The sequence below is a fragment of the Sinohyriopsis cumingii genome, chromosome 6 (genome assembly GCF_028554795.1).
Source record: "Sinohyriopsis cumingii isolate HCF-2022 chromosome 6, ASM2855479v2, whole genome shotgun sequence".
Lineage (NCBI taxonomy): Eukaryota > Metazoa > Mollusca > Bivalvia > Unionida > Unionidae > Sinohyriopsis > Sinohyriopsis cumingii.
The window spans coordinates 64,373,738-64,385,337 of NC_142966.1; the positions used below are offsets into that span (position 1 = coordinate 64,373,738).

Sequence of the window (11,600 nt, forward strand, 5' to 3'; positions counted from 1 at the left end):
TGAAAGGGAAGAAACAACACATAAAAATCTAACTTCTTTGCTTAGTACTACTACTACTACCACTACCACTACTACTACTTCTACTACAGCACAATTTCACTATAATGAACTTTGTTATAACATGAACTTTGTTATAACATGAACTTTGTTATAACATGAATTTGGTTATAACATGGTTGTATCATGGCACCTGATTTTTAACTCAACTGGTCTGTTTTCGGAATGTTGTCTGTCATCCATCCATCTGCAAGTCTATCAACACAATTTTGGTACTGCATCTCTTCCAGGCTGAATGGTCATATCGGCATGGGAACTTCACAAATCGGCATGGGAACTTCACAAAAGGACATATGATGTCAAGTTGGTCCAAACTGAAAAAGATGCCCATTCGATATTCAGGTTGGCCACCATGGTTGCTATCTACAAAAAATCTTCATAATATTGAAATGGAGTTTTCACCAGAAGACTTCTTATGATATCAGTTTGGTCCTAAATGGTGTCCAGATTGAAAATCTTGTTGCATTCCTCCTGAGTAGATGGTTTTATCATCATTGTCTTTTCACCAAAAGACTTCTTCTTCAGAATAATGGTATCATTGTTTCTCCTAAATGAACAGTCATAATAGACAAAGGTATTCACCAGAAGACTTCTTATGAAGTCTAGTTAGATGTAAATGAAAATGGTGCTGATCAGACCTACAATATGGCCACCAGGGTGGCCATGTTGAAACTTTGTTATTGTTACACCTTCTGGATGAATGGTCATAACAGTGTGGGGTTTTCCTCAAAAGACTTTCTATGATATTTTGTTTGTCCATAATGAAAATCATACAGATCTTACATCTCAATTGATTGCCTCATCTTCTCATCACTATCCTAAAATCTTATCCGAAATGGAAAATCATATCATCATAGGGTTTTCACTTTAAAGACTTTGATCCTTAGTAAAATTGATACTGACACAGAATGCCCACAATCATGGTGGCCATCTTTAAAATCTTGCTGCTACTCTGGAATGGATGGTCATATTAACAAAAGAATCTCATGCTTAGACTTTGTTGTTCCTATAGTCTGAATATACCTCCCTGTTTGTTTGTACCCACAGTACCAGTTTAAAAAACGAAAAGCATAAAGGAGATAAAAAAATGCACAGAACTTAGTCAGTTCATTCATTGATTTATAATTTCAAACCTGGTTATAACCAAGGGGGCCCTAACACCATTATTGTCTGTGTGTTTCATACAAAATGGATGTTTTCAGTATAAAAGATGACCTTGCTTGCTGGTCATTTCTGGTTCCTGGAAAAGTCCATTTTCAATGAAGGGGTGGATGCACAACTACACATGTATGTACATAGAGGTAAATAATACGCTGTCTGCTTCCAGTATTTACAATGTCAGATCAAGCAAAGGAAAAGAACAACAACTACAGATTTGCCTTTCATGTGGATTTAACAAACACTGTAATTTCTAAGTACATGTGTGCAAAGGGATATAACTCTCAACTCTCAACCTTATGGGACCACTCCAGTGGGCTAGTGGTTAGAGCGTCCATCCCGGATGTGGGAGGTCGTAGGTTCAAACCCTGGCTGAGTCATACCAAAGACTTCTGAAAATGGTACAAACAGCTGCCTTGCTAGGCACCCAGCATTAAGAGGTTAGTATTAGGACTGGTCGACCTGGTGTCAGAATCATGTCTGCCACATGATACCCCAGTTTTAGACAACACTTTAAATTGCCACACTGCAGACACTGTAGCGATACGACTGGAAAATTGTTAAAGCTACATTAAAATCTAAATCACACACTCACACACTCAACCTTATGGTAATTTATGGAATTATCCAACAGTTACTGAACAGGAAGAACTATGTTACTCTGTTTGAGGAAAATAGACTTGCTCATAGTGTACACAGTATGGTGCCGCTTTAGTATGGAAAGTACTTTAAGCATGAAACACACAGAAGATGACAGTATCAGGGCCATCCTGGTCACAGTCATGTTAGAAATTATAAATCAGTCAATGAAATGACTAAGTCCTGTGCACTTTTAATCACATTTAAGATTTTCGTTATTGAAATCAGTAGGGGGTACAAACGGGGGACTCGTGCAAAAACTATAAATGAAAATGGTGCTGATAATATATCAGATATGGCCAGTATGATGGTCAGGTTCCAGATTCTAAATGAATGGTTATATTGGCAGGGTTGTCAGCAAAAGACTTGTAATGTCTAGTTGGTCCTACATGAAAATTGTGCTTCATCAAATATGCTCACCACAGCAGCCATCTTGAAAATATTTTTATTGCTTAAGAATATTAATGATAGTTTCAACACTTTGCAAGTAAGAAGGAAGAAATGGCATTGTCTTTGATTCCTTTAAATTTTTGAGGCAAATGAGCATCAGTACCTTTTCTGTGACTCTTTTTATTGTCATATGTATCCCTTATTCTTTGATAAAACTCAAAACATCATCCACGTGCAGTTAAATAATTGTCAACTTTCACAAATTGACAGCGTACTGATCATAATTAATGTTCTTACACAGCAATAATTAAGTTTCATTTAGCATGGGGATATCCTAACCCCGACTGTTGTTATACAAGTTGGCTGGAAGACTATTAATCTACAGTTTTATTGTTATTTTGTTATTCCCCAATAGTAATAATAATAAATAATGTTAATAATAATAATAGTAATGGTACTACTACTACTAATAATAATAATGGTAATAATAATAATAATGGTAATACTACTACAGTAATAACTACTACTACTACTAATAAAAAAAGTAATAATAATAATAATAATACATTTATTTTAATATTTCAGCCACACAACCTACACAGTAATAATGTCCCCAGCTCAGCCAGAGTTAATGCAAGCCTGGATTAGAAATTGCTGTTGATTCATCTCCACAGGAACTTGAACGCATGATTTTTGGAATGTTGTGTATTTTTTCATAAGGATTTTAGTTTTTTAAAAAGTTTTTAAGATTCTAAGATGATCTTGAATGGGTTTTTAAAAGTTATTTATTTGCTTTGGCTTTTAGTTGTTGGTTTACTGTAAAGTGCCATTTCCAGAATCCAAACCTCTTGGAAAAGATCCTGAAAATAGTATCAAGTGCCACTATAATAACATTTGCCTTTTTCATTGTGTCTTACACTAAGTGTTGCTGTTTAGGATGTTTTTTCTCATTATTCTCATCCATTTGGAAACAGTCCATTATCATGAGATACCTAATATCCTTATTTTATTTAACATTACTTCAAATGAATATTCTTTGCTGATTGTACATGAGAAAGCTTGCCATTGATACAAACTAGGATATCATATATAATTGTGTAATCTTTAAACATTTTAATAATAATCAATTATTATTTTGATATTTTCAACTCAAGTGTTCAAAGAATAAGGATAACTTATGTACTCTGTGTTAATAGTTTTTGGTAGGATTATTGGTAATTATCACTATCGATATTTTGCACAAGAATATATCACATTTAGACTCCATTGAGGTTTTGGGGCTCTAAAACTGTATACACTTGAACTTGATTTCATATTCAGACTTTAGTGGAAGTTCTTGTATACCATATTTCATGTATTTTTTCTTACCCTTTAATTTTTTGTACACAGTCTAGTTATCATAATAATTATTTAAATGTATCATAATTTTTTGTACATATCATTTTTGTATTTTTCGAATATCAGACATAAAATTTCTATTAAGAAGATTTATGTTTGCAAAAAAGATCAAAAATACTGTATTGCAATTTTGTTTTTACAAAAATTAATAATTAACTGTTGGTAAGAAAATGAAATGATTGATATATAAGCTCTCTTATTGTAATTACAATGTCTACTGACACTGCTTTGGTGGCCTAGTGGTTAGAGTGTCTGCCTCAGATATGGAAAGTTGTGGGTTCAATCCCCAGCTAAGTCATAACAAAGACTTATAAAAATGGTACTAACAGCTGCCTTGCTTGGTGCTCAGCATTAAGAGGTTAGTGTTAGGACTGGTCGGCCTGGTGTCAGGATAATGTGACTGGGTGGGACATCATGCTACATGTTTGTGGCATGATGCCACAGTGCTAGACATCACTATAAACTGCCACACTGCAGACATCATAGCGATATGACTGAAAAATTGTTAAAGCTATGTTAAAAATCCAAATCACACACACATACACACACACACACACACACACACAATATCTACTGGTGTTAATTAACAAATGTACAAAAGATGTCACAGAACATACCTTTAAATATTATCATTAATTTGTTCTCCTTATTAAGTCCATCACCATAACTAAACACCACGTGCATTTTGAAATGAGTTGGAAGCTCTTTGATGTTTTATTATCAAAAGACAATTTCAACTCAGTACATGCTAAAGTGAAGACCACAGACCATTGGTCAACTAGTCTTACTGTTTCATTATAGTCATACAAACATAAAATATAAAAACCTTGTCATTTTCTTTCATTAATTTGAAAGTCACGGACTCTGTTAAATCGATTTGTATGTATACATGTACTGTCTTTTAAGTGATTGTACTGTTTTAACTTGGATATAATTAACATTTTATTGCAAATCAATTCTATGATATACCTCTCTATTGTTATCTTTATTGGCGAGTTCAAATAACAAGTAATGTGTATGATCACTTGTCCTTATAACATCTGTATGGACAATGGCTTTAGTAGTATATTGACAGATTTTCATGTTTCTAAAGGGAGCCTCATTTCCCTACTGGCAGCATCGCTGATTTTACCTTTCTGTCGATTCTTGCTCTCAATCTGATTTCAGCTGGAGTAACTAAAGCACTAAGCATATTTAATTACTGTGTAAATAACACTGCATAGCCATGTGGTTGTTTTGACAATGTATATCGTAATTAAAACAAGAAAGAATTGTTGATTTAGTGGTGTTTATTGATAATGGAATATAGTAGGGTCGTAAAACATGAGAATTATCACAATCATCAGGTAACTGAAAATAGTCTTTTTTCTCATTGCAAAAGATACAAATAAAAACCACCCTAAATAAATACAGTCTTGTACCCTGACAAAATTTTGTTTCATCTCTCTCGCACACACATTCATGCTCACGTGCATTAACTAAAACGTGATTTCAAGTGCTTTTTTTAAATTGCAATTTGATAATGAGATTATTGTTGCTGTAAAAATACAAATTGCACTTAATTTCTTGATAATGTGGACTCATATCATTGTGTACAATGTACCAATAAATAATACAATAGTTCAAACCATCTTAATCATTTTGCCAAAATTACACAACATAACAACTACATATGCTCTGAATGCATCTGAGCTTACACACAGAGACATAATCCTGTCTCTCTCTCTCATTCACTAATAACAACAAAAATCTTTTTGAGTGCTTTTATTTTTATTGTAATTAGATTCTTGAGCTGAGAGCAGAGTGAGACAGCAAATATATGTTTACTTTGTACGTTTGTACCGTTAGGTTGTTGAGTAGCATGTGTTCCGTAGAACTTGTTCAGGTACAATCCCTTTATTTTTCATACACGGTCAGTACCACAAAATGATATTTATTTTACATATAATATTTTGTACACTGAAATTAATATATAAAAAAATTTTGTACGAAAAATTACATGAAATTAGGTATATCTTATCTTTTACTAAAATTACCAAAATTATTCTGGATATTCTTTTCTGTTACATATTAACAATGTTTACAGTGAATATGTTTGGCCAAGGAGAGTAGTTCAATACTTGGACAATATTAGCAGTCTGGGGGCAAATTTGTAAATAGTTATATGTCTTGGAGATTCTTCATCCCATAAAAATGGAATTTTATACATAGATATACATGGAGAAGTATTACACTATAATTAAGTTTCCTTGACAAACTTTTCATGCTTCAGTGATTTTTGGGTAATATCTTGTTGGACCTTTAGTCATTAAATTTAGATTGTAGATGCACTGCTTACCAACTGTAGTAATGTTTACAGGAAATCTCTTGATATTTTGCCCTAGGATTAGTATATGGGTCAAGGTTAAAAGCATTTTGTTTTTATGCTGGCTACAATTTAATACTAAATCGTTGTGAGCTATTATCCTATGGTCTTTCGACTTCATACTGCTGTACATGGAGGCATCAGGAATTGTTGTGGTCTGCGAAACATAATTTTTTTGTTGAATAATTGGTATTTATATTTTGATTTATTTTCTCTGTTTATATTTGCAAGTATTAATGCAAGAGTTGTAAAATTTTGGACATTCATGCATTGCCTTTCCATGATCTATTATTTAGGTCACAATAGCCTATTTGGTTTTTTACATATGATAGGCTTCTTTGAAAAATTATGCTGTTTCTCTGAATTTGTTGGCAGATGTTGTCTCTAGAGTAATTGAAAAGTGTGCATAGAGGCATCTTAAGAAATACTACACCATCATACCATAAGTAGGTCACGATGACCTATTTTCATCTCAAGTATTTAAAGAACAGCATGATCTTTTGTAGTCATTGTCATGACTGCTTTATATTTTTATCATCACCTAAGAAACAGAATTTATCTATACAAATAAAAGAATTATTGTAGAAAACAAATTTCCACTACAGGCTTCAATTAGCATCTGTTTTTCTGGTCTAAGCCAATTTGAAGTGGTCAGAGATTTACTTGATTGACAGAAAGTGAAGTGAAACTGTTACAGGCAATTTTTAAAGTCTGTTCAGATGGCATTTATCCTCTCTTTTAATATCTGTGAATACAAGAAGCTTATTAATTTAATACCCAGTTTTGTAGTCATTGGTTATCATAATTCAAGTTTTGAAAGGATAAAAAACTAGTAATTCTTGGATATTTTTAACAAGTGCAAGTATATTAAAGACATATTCACAAATCAGTTATGCATTATTCTGGAAGAACTACCGTAAAACTACAGTGGTTGGGAAGGACTACTTGTACAGACAGGGGAATATGCTTCATACATGTTACATTCCTTTATGGTACACCTTTGTATGTTTCAAATGAAAGCATACATCATGAATGGTTTTGTAAATGTAAGATATATATCTGCATTTTCATGGCGGTAATCTTAGTCATGTTTGCACATCAGATTGTCTCCTTGTCTATATGTTCAGAATATGGATCATAAGAAATTTTATGTTAAAATTATTTCTCATGTAAATATGTTTTTCTGTTTTTTGTTTTGTTATTTTGACTATTTAAGATATGCTTAAGCTTGTATTTTGGTTTTTTTTGAGATTATCATCCCTAATCATTTTTGTCACTAAATATTGTCTTATGTTCTGCCAAATATTTCAATCATTTATTACAGGTAGTTTGTCCTTTTCTAACAGTATCAGTTTGTGAAAGAGAATGTACCTTTCTTTGAAAAGTGCTTTTATTATTTAAAGTGCAGTTTTATGATATAGGCCATCCAGTTTATACCTAAACATTTGGTTTGTAATAATGTCACACTGACCATAATATTATAGTTCATCAGAGCTTTTGTTAAATTTAAAAAATAGGAAGATAGTCACTCAATTTACAAAGCATGTTTTTGCTGTGCATATTAATAAGGTGAGAGAGAACTAATTTACAGTGATTTGTTGTCTACCCGTGAGGAATTAACAATTATCAGCTTAGAAAATCGTATCTTAACACCTTGCATATTGAACAAAACCAGATGTCGACACATGTGATTCTCAACATATAAACATAAAATCCAGCAGTAACTTGGACTTTCTTACTTGTAAACATTACCATCCCGGACCAGAATTGTCCATAATTTACATATACACCCAGTAATTCCTTAATGGATGCCCTGTTCATTACATCATTCTGCCACATAATGATGGTGAGGTCAAGCAGAAGAGTCAGCATTTTACTGTTAAATTTGTATGCATCTCATTGGTACTCCATTTCATTTATAAAACATGCAAAACTAATATAATGTATGTATTGTTCATGTCCGTCTGGCACTTGTATAATATACACATAGGTGTACATTAATTTAAGACTTAATCTTGAATAATTAGGTAAAATTAACATGCATTTTGAGTACTGCTTGTTGATGTAAAACCTTTGAGTTTCATGTTAACAAAGTAAAATTATTTTTACCACATTCAGAACCTACTGCAAGTTAGCTATTTAATCTATAAATACTGCAGCACCCCCTGCAACAAAACCTCGTCAGCATACCTTTTAAACTAGTGTGGGTCTTTCTTAGCTTATGTGGCCAAAATGTCAAGTAACATTATGGTTTGACTCTGTCTGTTTTGCGTAATCGGTCAACAGTTACTTGTCATAACTCTGGAGTTGATTCAGTTTTAATATTAGTTTATATCATCAAAATATCACACTAGTTTGTTAATGTGTTAGAACCACGTATATTAATGAGGTCATCTTGAATCTGATTGGTGTTTTGCTGGAGACCATTTTTCTTGTCATATTTTGATCAAAATTTGGAATACATGCATGAATCATTAAAATATTTATGAAGTTAATATTGAGCAAGATTCATGCATACTAAAGAGTTGATCTTGAATTCGATTGGCTGAACTTTTTACCCCTCTGGAAGCCATATTACTAACCCAATTTTGACAAAACTTGAATTATTGACTGACCATATTACCACTTTGAAGGCCAGATTTGATTTAAATCAAATTTGGGATATTATATGCTTATATCATCAAGATCTTGGGAAAGTTCAGTAATGAGTGAGATGCACATGATAATGAGGTTATCTTGCATCTGATTGTTCGAGTTTGTTGTTGCTCTGGAAGCCATATTTTGAATCCATATGCCACAATTGCTTTGCAGTTGGGCTGAAAAAGTAGACTCAGAAGTGTGTAGCATATTGGATACTTGACAGGTAAAACTTAAGTACTGTGAAGGTTATTTTCAATGGGGCTTTTTCGTTTGCTTATCTGCAATCAATCAGTCTTTCTCAAAAATGAAAGTCATGGAAACACGTACAATAACGATAAAATCATAACATATTACTGTGATAATTATATGCAACTAACAGCAGCAATTTTTGGAGTAAAACTTGTTTCTTTGATAGATACTTACCTGATCATGATGTTAAGAGTACATCTACTACCTTATAAACCCAGCCTTCCTAAGTTAACATAGATATTCATGCCATCTTTTCACTTGTTTTAGCAACAAATGTGCTAAATATTTGATTGCTTGCTCCAACAGAAGTAAGAAAAGAATGGCCTTCCCTTGAAAGACATACTGCTGTCATTTAGTCTTGTATTTGATTGGTTGGGCTTGTTGCCAATCTGGAAGTCATATTTGTGATTTAATTTTGATCAAACTTGGCATCCAAACTTACATGAACAAGATCTTGGACAGTTTCAGATATGAACATGATCCATGCATATTAATGATTTGATCTTGCATCTGATTAGCTGAGCTTGTCAAGAGTCAAGCAAGTATATTTCTAATCAGACTTTCATCAAACTGTATTATGAAGGTATTGTGTAATTTTGATAAGGAGTATGTTTTAATTAGGTAATCTTGTAACTGATTGGCAGAGCTTGTTATCACCTTTGAGACCAATTCCAGTCAGAATTTGCTTCATGTTAAGCCTATATGATCACAGTGATATACAGGTTGTATAGACAGATACTCAGCATATACCTTGCATTTGATTGGTTGAGCTTGTTACCTCTCTTGAGCTAGAGGCTCTTTTGCATCCAATTATCATAAATGTGGCGCTCTACAGTTTTGTATTTTGCATAGGGTTAGAATTTTAAAGAAAAGAATTTCCCTTGATGTCTTCACTGGTTATACTGGCTGTTTAAAAACAACCTTGTATATCTTGGGTATTGTTCAAAGAACCTTTAATTCCCTTTTTTTTGGTGTATGATTGATGGGCATATTATGGGTTATAGAGTATACAGCTTGGCCTTACTCCAGATGTGCACCTTTCAAAAACTGCTAGCTCAGCTTGGTCATTTTCACTTCCTGGATTTCAATGGTAAATTGTAAACAAAAAGAGCTGATAACTTTTTTTTACATTTTATTTATGTAGTAATTCATCCATTGCTCTTTCAGAAGCTGGTATTGTCTAGTTGGGCAAAATTCATTTTCCTTCTTTTAATAGGTGCTTAAGACAGTGTACTTTAGACTAATTCAGGCTGATTTTTTTAGCATAAGGGAGCAGTCATTTTAGTTAGCAGTGTTCTTAGATCATGTACAATTTCTACAAGTACAATATCCAAAGAAATGTCAGCCACATTAGATCAGAGGTATGCCAGCAATCTCTCCTGTGCATCTTTCAAATGCAAACAACTTCACCTTATATAAGTCATTCTCTCAAAAATACATAATAACTGGTGAGCACCGCCAAAACATGGCCAATGGATTTGTTTTTCTCAAAAACTTAAATAATTTCAGTTATGAACAAGGGACTACGCATAATTAATTATGTCTCTATCTTTAGAGAGAATTTTTATCAGGATATAGTAAAATAGGTAAAATCAAAAGGACAAAATTTTGGGGAGATAGTTTACATACTAGGTTGTTTTCTTACAATACTACTTGAACTTGCTAATATCAAAATGGTCAGCATATATTATAAAAAGGCAGCTAGGTGAGTAATTTTAATTCAGCTTGGGCCTCTTTCTTTCTCTTATACTCAAGATAAAGCAACTGTACAAAACCCTGAGGGGATGCTGCAGTATTTATAGATTAGATATCTATTTTGCTTAGGTTCTGAATGTGGTAAAAATAATTTTACTTTGTTAACATGAAACTCAGAGGTTTTACATCAACAAGCAGTACTCAAAATACATGTTAAATAAACATTTCATTTTCTTTTGTGCCATCTGTACATCAGAATTCTGCAAATGTGTTGGGCATTCTTGAGGGTAAAAAGGGAACCAGAAGTGTAAAATACTCCAACACTACATTGTGGGGACATAAATAGACAATAGGCTATGATATAGTTTGATATGTTGTAATAATTTTTTTCTTCTAAAACTGACATATATTCGCCACCATTGCTAAATATTTTATGTCATTATATATTGTATTGGTTATGTTGTCTGCTTCCATTCTTACTGATGCAATAAAATCCCAGCAACCTTTTCAATTTCCGTTCCTGATTTCTCAAAAGAAAACTGGCAAATTTTTGAGAAGTGGCAGTGCATGTGATTTTTCTCTATTTTGCTTTCTAACTGAAAATTAAGAATGTAGGATAATTTTTACTGTGCTGACTGCCCTTTAAGCACACATAATTTTATTATTGATAACTATAGTCAGTTTAATTTGACAAATGTTTATACCTCAGTGATGAAGTCATATAAACAAAATACTCTAAATTGTAGACGTGTTGATATAGTAACCTTTTTGTTATGTCTTGTTATTTTTAAAGTGCTTGCTTTATCTCATTTCAGAAAAAAATGATGGTCTTTCTACTTTCTTTGTTTTTCCCCATTTTAAAATAAATCGATTTATTCTTGTTTAAAAGTATTAGTAATGGAGAAAGTCCACAGTTGAATGAAATATGTTACTAAGCTTATGCAGTGTAATAGTGTAACTTTATGAGATATTGTGGGAAGAATGAGTGAAATGTAGCAGTGTAGCAGTT

The 11,600-nt window shown here is 32.7% G+C and overlaps 1 protein-coding gene across 3 annotated transcripts in view; it reads left to right on the forward strand.

The window, feature by feature from the left end:
* Positions 1–11,097, forward strand: part of LOC149797090 (N-acylethanolamine-hydrolyzing acid amidase-like) — a 92,026-nt gene extending 80,929 nt beyond the window's left edge. For all 3 annotated transcript variants that reach the window (XM_089961766.1, XM_089961765.1, XM_089961767.1), the window contains exon 9: positions 2,830–11,097. In XM_089961766.1, the coding sequence (XP_089817892.1) occupies positions 2,830–2,905 (76 nt within the window). In that variant the 3' untranslated portion in view covers positions 2,906–11,097. The remainder of the gene's footprint in view (positions 1–2,829) is intronic.
* The last annotated feature ends 503 nt before the right edge of the window (positions 11,098–11,600 follow it).